The 14,717-nt window shown below is 46.5% G+C and overlaps 1 protein-coding gene across 1 annotated transcript in view; it reads right to left on the bottom strand.

Moving 5' to 3' along the window:
* LOC138961177 (E3 ubiquitin-protein ligase rnf213-alpha-like) overlaps window positions 1–14,717 on the bottom strand; it is a 181,053-nt gene that overhangs the window by 151,064 nt on the left and 15,272 nt on the right. The window contains exons 4-5 of the mRNA XM_070332777.1: window positions 13,612–13,908; window positions 6,776–7,389 (exon numbers count right to left, since the gene is read on the bottom strand). Coding sequence (XP_070188878.1) covers window positions 6,776–7,389; window positions 13,612–13,908 — 911 coding nt within the window. The remainder of the gene's footprint in view (window positions 1–6,775; window positions 7,390–13,611; window positions 13,909–14,717) is intronic.

Here is a 14,717-nt window from a genome sequence, read left to right as displayed (position 1 = left end):
CCAGCGGAGAGGCCTGCCCCGGAGACTGATTCTTGGCCAGGAAATCAGGCCGGAAACGCAAAGATGCGGAACCGTCCGGCTCAAAGGAGATATCTCCAGGCTGACCCGACAGGGCGTGGACCTCGCTACCCCGTCGGGCCGTAGCCAACAAAAGGAGAAACAGCGCTTTGCGAGTGACATTGAACAGACTGGCCTCGCTTAAAGGCTCAAAATCCGCAGAACGAAGGAATTCCAGGATTAAAAACAAGTCCCACTTGGGAGCGGGCAAACGAGCTTTAGCTTCCTTAAGAGCAGCCCCTTTAATGACTGCAGCTATAACGCCCCCGACTCGAACAGAACGACCAATCTGCTGAAGAGTCGCCGAGATAGCGGAGCGCCGGACCCTCAACGAGGAGACTGAGGCGCCCTGTGAAGACATGAAAGAGAGGTGGTTAGCGACCTGAATAGAGCGCGGAGCCACCGAACTCACCCCTCTAGCTGAACACCAGGCAGTCCATGCCTTCCAGTGGGAAGCATAAACTGAAGAGGTGGACGCTCTATGCGAGCGAGCCACCAAGTCCAGAGTCAAAGACGACGCCCCAGAGCGCTTCAGCGAGTCCCGAACAACTTCCACACGTGAAGCTTCAGAAGACTGGGCTCCTCGTGTGGAATGCCTGTTCGGGGCTGCACTAGTTCCCCTCGCACGAGTGCGAGAGGAATGGGGGGCCCTTGGGCAAGCCGAAGAAGATCTGGAAACCAGACCTGCGACGGCCACAGAGGAGCGACCAGAAGAAGAAGGGCCGGCTCCTCCATCTCCGCTTTCCGGATTACTCGGCTGAGTAACGGAAAGGGAGGAGTCTGAAGATCTGTATGTGCCCCCCAACCCTCCCTGGACGCATCTGTAAAGAGGTCCAGGTCGGGGAGGGGCACGACGATCGGAACACCTCTGCAGACCCACTCCGTGTGCAACCACGGAAGGGTCGCAGACCGGAACCATCCCTGCAAAGGGATGAGGGCGTCCCAGTCCACCAGAGGAGAGTCCACAAACGGCTTCAGCGCGAACTGAAGCGGACATTTGTGGACCCGGCCCAGTGAAACCAGAAGAGCCATAGACTCCATCTGCCCCAAGATGGAGGCGAGCGAGCGGATGGAAGCCATCAGGAGAGGTAAAGTGGAGCGAATCTGAGCTTGGAGCTTGTCCACCCTTCTCTGAGAAGGCTGGACAGTCCAAGCGACCGTGTCGAAAGACATCCCCAGATAAGTGAATGTCTGTGACGGGGTCAGCTCCGACTTTACCCGGTTGATCGAGAACCCCAACCAGTTGGATTCTCGAAGAACCGTCAGGGTATCCTGCGAACAGCCGCTCTGGGACTGGTTCATGATGAGCCAGTCGTCCAGATAAGCCCGCAGACGGATACCCTGGGACCTCACCAGTGCACAGACCTGTCTCACCACCATGGTGAAAATCCACGGTGCGAGAGACAGCCCGAAAGGGAGTGCGCGAAACTGGTAGATCTGATCTCCCCACCGGAAACGAAGCCATTTCCGGTCGGTCGGATGCATAAGAATGTGAAAGTATGCGTCCGTGAGATCGATCGAGGTCACCCAGTCTCCTGGGCGGAGAGAGTCTCGGACAGAGGCTGGCGTCTCCATCTTGAATTTTATCTCCCTCAAGAAAGTATTGAGGAGAGATAAATCCAACACGGGACGCCATCCTCCTGATGCTTTGGGAACAGCGACCAGACGCCCGTAAAATCCCAGGGAGCTGTGGACCCGAACTCTCTCCACCGCGCCCTTCTGCTCCAGGGAGGCAATTTCCGACTGCAAGACGGAACGTGCTTCCTGCGAGAAGGGGGGCTTGAACCGCGGAGGCACTCGGGTAAGAGGCGCCTTTTCCTCCCGCCAGAGTAGACGGAAGCCCGAACTCACCACTCCCACAATCCATTGGCTGTCTACTACCGACATCCAACGAGAAAGTGCCCGGGAGGGGCCTCCCGCCATCACCAAGGTGGAGGGCGGGAGGGAGGTGAGATCGGGAGCGCTTCATTGGGGGTGTGGCTTACTTCCAGAGCCGCCACGCCCCCTCCCCGATGCCGTCCTCTTCTTCCCACCACGAGCGGCCGGCGAAGCCTGCCGCTTCTGAGCTGGCTTGGGGTTAGACGATGTCTGAGCCTGCTTCTGTTTAGAAGGCTGAGACTGTTTCACCCCCTTCAGAGTGTAGTCAAGGAACTGACTGTCCTTGTTTGACTGAATCTCCTTCTGTCTGGCATCCAGTGCCAGCGGACAGAAGAGAGACTCCTCTGAGACCGGGGAGACTCTCAAGGTCTCCCTAGTAGCCAGCTCCGTGAATTGGGACTGCGAGAGGAAGAGATCCCTCCTGCAGAGTACCGCTTGGGTGTACTGCAGGGAGGAAAGACGCAATTGTTCCTCATTGACCTTGGCCAATGCGGTCAAAAGCGCAGAGACATCGTCCGCATTCTGTTCTTCACTGAGAGTGAAAGGAACTAGCGAATCGGTCAATGCCCGAGACAGAGCCCGAACGAGAGTCTCCGCAATGGAGGACAGTTCGATCTGCCGACGTCCAACCTCCTCAGCAGAGAGGAGGGAAGCCTCGGAAACCGGCAAAACCGAATCACGCTTGATCGGTTTAGTCAGAAGAGGCAGCAATTCCCGGGAAACCGGAAGGGTAGCCCTAGGGAGTGCAAAAGACGCCAGCCAATTCTGGCTCTGATTGGGCATGCCAAGCTTCCTATTGGCCGTAGGCACGAAGGAAGAGGCTTGGGCAGCTGAAGCCACCCACTGCTGAGCTGATTCCGGAACTGGACCAAAAGGAAGCAGTAACGGAACAGGCACTGGCCGAATACCACTCCCCGCATGTGCTGGACGAACCAGTGAATGCGAAAGTTGGTAAGCCACTGACGGAGACTCGGCGAACCGGAAGGAAGAAACATCCTCCTGTGCCGGCCGGAAGTCCGCCATGGCAGAAGGAACGAATGATGCGGAAGAGTCCGCAGCCACCACCCCTTCAGGAAAATAACGAGACGTTACTTCCGCCGCGACGTCAAGAACAGACTTGAGCTTCGACGGAAACACGCCCCGCGACTCCTCGCTGACCACTGATGGAGCATCAGAATAGTCACACGTGGAACCATGACCGAAGTCACCAGTTCCGGAAGCAGAAGCATGCCCTGGCAAACCGGAAACCGGAAAAGCCTGAGCACTAACGTCATCCTGCCGCCCAAAACCCTGTGAAGGTAAAGGGTAAGCAGGACGACCATCCGCAAAAACCGGAGCTGGATGAGCTGACGTCACTCCCCCGACTGAGTGGAGTGATGCCTGCTCAAGCCTAGGCGCTTGAAAGCCGGAAGGCGCACGCTGTAATCCACTATCTGGTATCCGGAAGGAACCACCAGAAGAGGAAGAAGCGTTTCCGGCCGAAACCGGAAGTGTAGTCAACGGAACCGCAAAATGCGGAAGTGAAGACTGCACTGGTTGACTTCGCGATCCGGAAGGACCGGAAGTCAGTGAATACTCCATCCTGCCGCGACCGCCGTAGCGTGCCGGAGCGGACGGATCATCACTTCCGGCAAGTGCCGGAAATGCGGCAGTCGAAACCGACTGCCGCCGCTGTTCGAACAAGTCCGGGGCCTCGTAGGTTATCGCCGGAAATGAAAGATCAGCAAGGTATCGGTCGTGACCCGATGCGAAAGAGCTGTCCCCCGAAGGAGAACGTCCAGGCGCCTCACGAGGGCTATCGGACCAGCTCTGCTTACCAACCGACGCTGAAGAGGGAGGACGCTGCTCCAAGCCGGAAGTGGAGGACAAAGACACGGAAGCCAATGCCCGGACGTCACTGCCAGATGCCGGAAACGCCGAACTGCTGGCGACGGAACGCTGAAATTCTGCCTGCACCAAGCTGCGGATTTCTGGAACCAGTGACTTTAACAGAGAGGAAACCAACGCACCTTGTCCAGGTGCTAACAAAGAAGACGAAGTCTCCGATGTAGAGACAGGTGCAGAAGTAACAGTAGCGCTAGGCGCCGCAAAAGAAGCAGAAGTAGTAACAGCGCTAGGCGCCGAAATTGGTACAGCCAACAAAGTGTTACGCTCTTGGTCTGTAACAAGTAACGTTGCTTTGGAAGAGGAAGACTTAGCCTTAATTTTCCCCTTGGGGTCCGACTTGCCACGGCGCTTGTCTGAATCAGACATGTTGACAACAACACGTGGCAACGCGAAAAAATTTACTGAAACATAAGTCTAAACGACTGGAAAATTCAGTAAACACACGCACTAATGCGTTAACAAAATACTATAGCTAAACTTGCCCCACAAGCAGAGGCACGGAGAGCTACAAACAAAGTCACACGAGCTAGAAAACTAACTCACACAACAAAATGGCGACACGCAAGACACTGACACAAACGTCAACAACACGTGGCAAAGTAAAAAGATTTACTGAAACGTAAGTCAAAACGACTGAAAACACAGTAAACACACACGCTTACGCGTCAACAAAATACTAAAGCTACACTTGCCCAAACAGAAAGAGGGCACGCAGAGCTACTAGCAAAGTCACACGAGTTAGCTAACTAACTCACACAACAAAATGGCGAAACACGCAAGTCACTGACACACAAGTCCGTAAAAAACGGACAACGTACAGTAACGAAACAGCGCAAACAACCAACAACAAACGGGAACGAGCTCACCAAACTGTAGGCAAGGCGAGCAGACAAGCTGGGTAACGTGGCCGGCGGGTGTCACTCAAACACACAAGGTCAGCCACAGAGCGTCAAAAAGTGAACCGTCCTCTCCGAGGTGAAAAAGACGTATGATAATAGGCACGTGTTCCTAGAGGAAGTGACGTGGCATACACCCGTATGGGAGGTAACTCCCGGTGTACTGGCCCATTACCAAAGCTACTTTCACTTTCGTTTTGGTGATGGGGTTGCTTCCCTTTAAATTCTTTAGCCGGGTAAGCGTTTTTCAGTGATAAGCATCTCAGGTGACTCAATGCTAATGTGATTCGGAGTAAGAATATGATATTAAATTGTTGTTTAGGAGAAGTCCACGAAAATAAATTCTTTGAAAATTTCTCACGCTCGACAGAAAGCAGCCAGGATGTTCCCGTTCGGTGAGCGTTCAAATGGAAGTATGCTTGTGCTGTATGTAGACGCTCGGGGAGCTCTGTGATGGTTTACGGGAGGCTTACTGTGCCTTTAAATTTTCGAAATCAATTTAAAAACACTTTCATCTTATTCCTTGTCGGTTCCTGATTCCAAAAACATATAGATATGATATGTTTGGATTAAAAACACGCTCAGAAAGTTAAAACGAAGAGAGGTACAGAAAAGCGTGCTATCCTTCTCAGCGCAACTACTACCCCGCTCTTCTTGTCAATTCCACTGCCTTTGCCACGAGCGGTGGACTGACGATGCTACGAGTATACGGTCTTGTTGAAAAATTGCATTGCGTTCAGTTTCATTCTGTGAGTTCGACAGCTTGACTAAATTTTGTATTTTCGCCTTACGCGACTTGTTCTTCTTTGTTTCTGTTTTTCGACGGCATAATTGGATGACCAAGCAGGCACGGCTACCTACTAAAGTCGTGTTGAGGCAGGCTTTGTTTAGGGATCCTTCTATCTCCCCCCTCCCTATGTGAGGAGAGTAGTTAGGGTACCCACAGTCTTTGGTGGTAAGCCTTCAGTTTGTGTGCGTCACTTATGTGCGTGTGTTTTGTTGTGTGTTTTTTCCACTTAAAATGAAAGTAGATTTGTTTAACATTCTGTATTCATATATGTATGCAATTGATTATTATTATTTTATATCAAAATGAGTGAGTGTCTTTTTATGAACAAAAAAGTGTTCCTTGTTAATGAAACAGGTATCTTGGCTCTTCTTGCCGTTTTCTAAATTAGGGGGTATCGATAGTATAAGTTTATTTCTGCCATTAAAAAAATGATAAAGAAGTACTTATCTGTTTTTATCTTGTACACACATAAATACACTTTCAAAACATGTGACTTTTGTTAGTGTATGGAGACCTTGAAATGTGAAAAAAAACCATTTCGCCGGCCGGTTTAGGTGAAAATGGCGTTCTGATCAAGGACAGCATCATGCAAACATATAGACAGCCTCAGGCAAGGAACTTTGTTGTGAAAATCTGTTATATGTTTAAACTTTATGTAAATCATTTAGTATTAGTGGTTTTCTGTCTTCTTTCTGGAGTCAGGCTTGCATCAAGTTTGTTTGATAGATTTTCACGTTTTGGGGGCAACTTTCGTTTCGCTTGATTTTCTATGGAAAATAAGACTCTGCGTATAATTTTTTTCTTTGTTTTGTGTGGTACTGATCCTAATTAATTACAATAACATCCATGTTCACAGTATTTCACAGTTTTATGTTTGACTGGAAGTGTGAGAAAATGGGAAATGGCTGAAATTAATACCGTGAAACCTGCCTGTACATATGTATGGGTCACAAGCATTTGAAATTTCTTGCTGTAGTTCCTGTTCTCTTTGAGCACTAAATGGGTTTACTACACATTGAAATGTCTTTCACTGGATGCATTCATTTTAGCATTAACTGATTTGTCACCAAGAGATGAAAAGTGCACAAATCATCTGAGCCATTATTGTTATCAAAACTGAAAAGGGCTCCATGCAACAGCTAACAGCTTCTGCAAAAACATCAATGTTTCAAACAGTATTCAGCACACACATAGTGCACACATGTGTATTAATTGACTCCATCTTTAAAAAAAGAAAACAGCATCAATTTTGCAGAGCAACTCTTACCAGGTTGCAGATCTTTTTGATGTCTTCAAACTTCCCAGGTACACTGAAAGCATCCTTGACTTTCAGCAACACAGTTGCAGCATCCACATATTTCTTCATGTCCATGTAGCAGCTGAACTGGTCAATTCTCTCTTGTACCCATTCTGATGAACAATTGCCTGCCACCATCTTGCTCAGCTCATTTTTCACCTCAATCAAGTTGTACGAGCCTTCTTCAGACGCAAACGGATCGAGTACTTTCTCCAGGGTGGTGATCAGAACAGAGCCATCAATCATCTTCTGGCTTAGGGTCTGCCACTGTTCAAGCACATTCTTCCACAACATCAGAAAAGTTTGCCAAAAGTTGCCTGCAAAAGCTTCTGGACCTGCTGCCTTCATACTCTTGGCCTTTTTAAGAAACATCCTCTTGAAGATAACAGACGTAACTTTACGTTCAAAGTCAGGCAAAAGACCCAGCACTTCTTCTGGGAGCTTCCATGGATTTGCCTTTGGCTTGTACTCAGAGAGCTTGCTGATGCTGTCCGGTGGAGCAATCTCAGCAACCTTGGAAACTGGTTCAGATGGGGAACTCTCTTGAATTTTCCTGAAGTTTGCATGAACCAGATCCAAGGTACCTAAAACAAAAAAGAACACATAAAAGATTAATAAACAACAGTAAAGCTGAAGCTGTGTGGTATGTACCATTTACTCTACCATGCAGAAGCCAATTTTTTTGGTGGCATCGTTTCTTTGACCTTAAGGTGCAGAACTGCAAATACCAAACCCATCAAACATAAGTATAACAAGGGTTTAGGCATCCTGAACTCAGGTCAAAATGAGTTCGGCTCATTCTCTCCCTGACCGAACGCTACAGTCCTATGTGAATCTATCAAAACAAAAATACAGAGTTATCTCCCATATGGTTTTCGCGAGCACTGATCTAAATTTGAGATCAGTGTTCGCGAGACGAAAATGATTGCAGATTGGCCGACTTCGACAGTGATCTCAAAACAAGTCGAAATTTTGGGACTGCTGCCGGAAGGAGACCGTAATATATGGTTTCATCACTGTCAACTGGTTACAGAAAAAATCGTCTGCTCCAGTGAGTGCCGAAACCAAACGGTTGATTATCACGTGACACTTTTGCCATATTTAGAGTTGTTTGCACAGTAAATACAGCCGCGAAAAATAGCTCGCTTCAAACTGTCTTACATATCAATTCCTTTGTAATTTAACAAGAAGAGCAAACGCTCGATCGAGTCACTTTCGCAGTTCTGAATATTATATGAGGCATCAGATGGACAGGAAGAAATTGCTATTCACAACACAATGAGTCACGTTCACATAAAATTTGAGCCCGGTCACTTTTATAGTTTCCGAGAAAAGCCCAACGTTAAGTTGTGTGTTGCCGAACAGAAAAGGCTAGTTATCTCCCTTGTTTTTCTGATAACGTTCGTAAAAGGCTACAGATGTAAATACTTTGATGTAAAGAATAATCCTACAAAGTTTCAATCACATCCGATGAACTTTGTCAAAGATATAAAATGTCTAATTTTTCCTTTGACGCTGACCTGTGACCTTGAAAAAGGTCAAAGGTCAACGAAACCATCGTTAAAGTGTAGAGGTCATTGGAGGTCACGACTAAACAAAATATGAGCCCGATCGCTTTGATAGTTTCCGAGAAAAGTCCAACGTTAAGGTGGTGTCTACGGACGGCCGGCCGGCCGGCCGGCCGGCCGGACAGACTAACACTGACCGATTACATAGAGTCACTTTTTCTCAAGTGACTCAAAAATTACACAACACCATGAAAAATCATTATCGACGATCGCGAATCTGCTTATATCAATAATACATTACAAAAAGCTCTAAATATGTAAAACAATCGGTTTCCTTGCCAGACAAGGAAACTCAAGGCATCCTGTCAGGGAGAGAATGAGCCGAACTCATTTTGACCCGAGTTCAGGATGGGGTTTAGGTTCTTGTCGTATGAAACGCCAATGCATGCAGTTATACGAGTAACACAGCTGTTGTCCTCTTTTATAGCTGTGATATGTCTTCATGAATATTTGGGTGGGGGATAGGGAAGGATACCCCCCCCCCCACCCCCCCCCCTAACAACAAAGGGCTACCAACACTGCACAGAATTTCTTTCTTTATTTGGTGTTTAACGTCGTTTTCAACCGTTCAAGGTTATATCGCGACGGGGAAAGGGGGGAGATGGGATAGAGCCACTTGTTAAACTGCACAGAATCCTGTACTAAATTCTGTACTGTGAAGGCAGCATGCACACCTGACTTATAACAATGTGTATGTACCAGCCAGCATCATTGTTCTTCTTCTTCTGCATTTCTAGGCTGAAACTCCCACATACACTTGTGTTTTTTGAAGGAAAGGTTTTTTTTGTGTATGACCGTTTTTACCCCGCCATTTTGGAGAATGCATGATTGATATTTTCCCGTTTCTATTACCCACCCAACTATGACATCGAGAATGATTATTCCGGATGCGGTGGGTTATGGGTAACCAGGTGGGGCAGGGCATAGCAACGGCTATGGTGTCTGTTTTTAGCTTGGTTACCACCCTTGCAAGGGCAGGTAATTTGAGTAGTTTTTTTCGACATCTAGCATGTGAGATTGAAATCAATGCATTTATGAGAATTGGGGTAAGAATATGTAATTTAATTAGTATTATTTTGCTAAGATCATCATGACAAAAAATATGTTGACCTAGCTGGGGGATCGGAAAAATCTCCACCCTTAACACTTTCGCGACGGGACACTGATAAATCAGTAACAGCGCTGACACGCCCATGGACGGGATGCGCATTTTTCAGTAACAGCCATAGAGGGTACACGACTCGTGATTGCTTCCCGGTTTTTGAAGCTTGCAAATAAATTGAGTTGTTTCCCTTGATACACTTGGCGTCCCCTTCTGCCATTTGCAAATTCGCCTGATTTGTGTGCGTTTTTTGAGAAAAAAAAATGAATCGAAGGCGAGCCTTGTCTCGGGAGGAGATTCTCCGGATGTTGGACCTAGAGGATCCCGTAGAGCATGATTCGGACGTATCGTTTTCGCCTCACGAAAGCGATACAAGCAGTGAAAGTGAGGAAGAAACAGTGCCAGTGCCTCGGCCTGTTGTTGCAAGTACGAGTGGGCAAACTTTACGTGGAAGGGGTGGTACTGTGAGACGCACATCTCAGAATCGTGCAAGGGGGCGTGGCAGTACTGACGACAACAATGGGTGGCTGGAGCCTCCAAATCCTTTTGGGCTCATCAACGAAGAGGACATACCAACATACACTGGTGTCTCTGGCATGGAAGTTCCACTTCCCACTGACAGGACCCCACTGGGATATTTCACACTGTTTGTCGACAATGTTGTCATCGATCGTTTTGTCTTGGAGACAAACAAGTTTGCAAAGCAGGTAAAGGAGCACTTGCCCGACTTCTATTACCTGAAACGATGGAACTGTGATACTGGCACTGATTCAACTGAGACGAGAAAGCTCATAGGAATATTGATGGCCATGGGTGTGGTCAGCAAGCCCACAGAAAGATCATACTGGTCGACGAATTCAATCATGGAGACGCCGTTCTTCAACAAGGTATGTCACGATAATGTTATAATTGTTTTCTTCCTTTTTTTGTGTGTGTACCACTGTACTGCTCTTTATATTATATTGCGGGTGTGTGTTTGTGTGTGTGTGTGTGAGTGTGTGTGTGTTTGTGAGAGAAGGAGTGAAAGTCAGAATGTGTGTGTGTATGTGTGAGAGAGAGAAAGAGAGAGAGGGAGAGAGAGAGAGAAAGAGAGAGAGAGGGAGAGAGAGAAAAAGAGAGACTCAGACTCAGAACTTTATTACAAAAGGATAAAGGTTTTAGGCAAAGCCTATTCTTCCAACCTGTCCTTTATACAACACAAGAGAGAGAGAGAGAGAGAGAGAGAGAGAGAGAGAGAGAGAGAGAGAGAGAGAGAGAGAGAGAGAGAGAGAGAGAGAGAGAGAGAGAGAGAGAGAGAGAGAGAGAGAGAGAGAGAGAGAGAGAGAGAGAGAGAGAGAGAGAGGCTGTCATGTTTGATATATGTACCGGTTGTAACGGGTCAGTTGGCCTAAACAATAAACTTTCTGAGTTCTGAGTTCTTTATATTATATTTATTATTTTTAAATTTATATCACTTTTGCAATTATATATATATTGTCATTTATGAATTATTTATTCCATAGTGTACATTTGATTATTACCTCACATACTATATAATTATCATATGTATATATATTGCTGTATTGCAGGTCATGCCACGTGACAGATTCCTCTCCCTCTTCACTTTCTGGCATCTCAATGACAATGAGGAAGCACCCCTGCCAGGCAGTCCAGACTATGACAAGCTCTACAAGATTCAACCGTTCTTCAGTCACCTGCAGGAAAGGTTTTCTTCTGTGTATTACCCGGAAGAAAACATGGCTGTGGATGAGTCCGTTATGCCATGGCGTGGACGTGTGGCCTGGAGACAGTTTATTGCCAACAAACCATGCCGCTACGGAATGAAGCTGTACTGCCTCTGTGAAAGCTCAAGTGGCTACATCGTGAAAATGAAAATGTACACAGGAAAAGATGGCAACAAAAGAGAAGTTGATCATGGTCCAAATGTGGTCAAAGCTCTAACAGAAGATTACCGCAACAAAGATCACACTATCTTCACCGACTCATTCTTCACCTCATCCGACCTTGTGACTTACATGCAGGAGAACGGCACTTCTTACATTGGCACTGTCCTAAAACATCGAAGAGGAAATTCTACCGACATTTCAAGCAAGGATATGAAAGTGGCGAAGGGAAAGACCGTTGTTCGGCAAAAAAACAATGTCGTTGCTGTTCGATACAATGATCGAAAAGATTTCATGTTGCTGAGCTCAAAGTTCACGGCGGAGCCTGTGGACACTGGCAAGACAGTACGACTGACAAGGGAGCAGCGCCAGAGAGGAGAAGAAGCCAGGAATGCGGTGAAGCATGAATGGCGTTGATCACTTCGACCAGCACCTCAGCTACTATTCTTTCAACAGAAAGACTGTGAAGTGGTGGAAGAGAGCGGCCACTCACTTACTCCACATGGCCTTGGTCCAAGCCATGATTCTGTTCAACAAATATGAGGATAAACTCAAACCCCAGGCAGATTTTGTCCTTGACCTCGTCATGCAGCTGACAAACTGTGGAGTAGCGGAGGGACAAGATCCCGCTGACCCACACGCGGAGCGACAGGATGGAGAGATTTTGGCTGGTGACGATGAAGGACAAGGTAATGATGAAGCAGCAGCAGGAGAGGTTGAAGCAGCAGCAGGAGGGGTTGAAGCTGAAGAACCACCAAAGAAAAGGATGCGGGTCAAGCCAATGGACTTCGAGCGACTCAGCCATGCTGACAACCCTCACAGACTAGTCCCTACCCCACGCACCGCAAAGAGCATGCGGGCGTCCAGAAACTACGAGTGCTGCACCATTGCTTCTGGGAAAAGACATACCTACCTCAGGAGAGTGCAGACCACCTACATGTGCAAGGCCTGCAAAGTCCCTCTGTGTTCAGACCCATGCTTCAGCATCTACCACTCAACGAAGGACTATAAGCGCGAAATGAGACGCTATTATAGCATCAATGGCGAAGGAGAGTAACCATTGTCCTGTGAAACTGAAATGTGCATAGGTGTACAGTTGGTACTTTGTTGTGAAAATGTGACATATTCAATGTATGGATTACCTGGACATCATTTGGTGAGTGACACAGTTTTGTTTCATTTGAGTCAGGATGCTGTGAGTGAATGCGTGATTTGCTTGTTTTTCTCTTTGTACTGTCTCCTTATTTCTGTGTAGAATGTTAACAATATTTCAGCTATTTCATAGGTTTTACACCTTGTTTGGTTATAACATTATTTATACTACTTTCTGTTAAAAAATACTTTTGAAAAAGCAGTGGAAAAACAAAACAAACAAAAACAAGAGGCGAAGCCTTCAAGGCTCACGTAAGAAATCGACAAACAGTAACACAAACTCAATCACTCCGTCACACATACACACACACACACACACACACACACACACACACACACACACACACACACACACAGAAAGAGCATAGGTGAAACTGTGCAAGAAAGCGAGACACTAGATCTAGATCTGTCTGTCTGCATGTAGCCTACTTACATGGACACGACTGCCAAATAGTCTCGGCCCGCTCAAAATAACAATCACCGAGACTTTCAGTAATTCCATCGCGTGACGTCTAACCCTCGTACGTCATAATGTGACGTCAATGTAATATGACGTCTTCAGATGTTAAAGTTTCTACCACAGACATACACACATACATACGCACGCACGCACAGACAGACAAAAGTTAGCATCGCATAGGCTACACTTACGTGAGCCAAAAACCGTTAAAAAACACATATTATCCCCCTTTCTTACCCCCCTTTGCTAAAACAAATTGCGTGACAAACTTATAAATAGCACGACTGAACTGAGCATCTATTTTTTAATTAGTACACAAAATTTGGTGGTGATTGGACTTAATTCAAGCTTGCTAGACAGATTTCTTTACAGTTACTGTTTTTTGGGAAGTTTCTTGGTGGCAAGCTTGGGCAGGCAGGAACGCCATGGCAGTGCTAGGCACAATAGTGTTAACCCACCAGGCTTGACCAGGATTCAAACCCACAACCACTTGGGAGGCTGGCGTCTTATCCATTGGCCACTGCGCCTGTCTCTACTGGTCATTCATTAGCAGAAATACATGCACAGTGATGAAAGGAAAGAAAAAGGAGCACAGCCAGAGATCAAGACATCTAACTATTCTGTTGGAAGGCAGAGATTACCTGGTGCAAAACAAGACTGGCAGTGCTGAATCAGCTGCTGCAGTTTGGCACTTGTTTCTGTGAATGCTTTCACCTCAAGACCTCTCAGCATTAGAAGTTTCTCCACGGCATTTTTCTCCACTCCAATGGCCACCATCAAAGCAGAAAATCGCTCACTGTTGGCAAGCAAAAACTGGACTGTTTTTAGCACCATGGTACCCTCAGAAAGCCGCCCCATCTCATTGTGAAGACATGTCACAGCTGTACGGATGTTGTTGCTTGCTTCCTTGCCCAGTCTCTCCATGCTTTCTTCATTCCCTGCAGAATAAAACTTTAAAATTGTTTACAGCGCACTTGTGCCAATGGGTCTGTGTTTCAAATCTGTAATGTTTGACTTCCCCAAAGCTTATTTATCAAATCAGCAGTAGTCTGTAAACTTCAGTTACTGTATTTGGTTCACAATAAAACAATTAAATAGGCCTTAGACATCTAAAGAACATTTTCATCGAGGATGAAAGTCAGCCTTGTTCATTTCAAGGCTTTCTCTCAGGTGCCAGTATAGTTGCACACAAGTCTCACCTACTCTTGTTGCATATGTCGGCTATATCTGAAGTGCTCACAACTCTGTTTGTTAGATCTTAAACATCTAGATTAATCAGCTGACATTTCATGAGATAACACTCCTCTGGTTTTTTCAGCTAGGTGTAAGCTGTCCATTGAGGTTTGTAATGATGACAAAAGTTTTCTCCCCAAATCTTTACTGTTTTAATGTATATTTCCAGAAGTTTTACACCAACATAACCATTCATTTGCTGTCCTTTTTCACTGATAAGGTTACTTGTTTTCAGATACCATTTTACTAGTCTTGGTGCGACATTGTACCTTAGTTTACAGCCATATTTTTATCCATTTACTCAGAATTGTGGCATCCGAGTCATTCTGTAAATACATTTTTGTAAAAGTGGTACTGCATACCTGTCAACCCATACGGTTTTCCTGTATTTTGTATGGGATTTATCCAAATTTAGGTGTGTACGGGCAAACCATATTATAGGGCAACAGCTCTCTTTAACTTGTCATTGCTGTGATCTTGACAACAATAACAGTTTACACATGCAAATGAAGAT

Source organism: Littorina saxatilis, linkage group LG3 (assembly GCF_037325665.1).
Source record: "Littorina saxatilis isolate snail1 linkage group LG3, US_GU_Lsax_2.0, whole genome shotgun sequence".
NCBI lineage: Eukaryota > Metazoa > Mollusca > Gastropoda > Littorinimorpha > Littorinidae > Littorina > Littorina saxatilis.
This window is presented reverse-complemented; position numbering and strand designations above follow the sequence as displayed.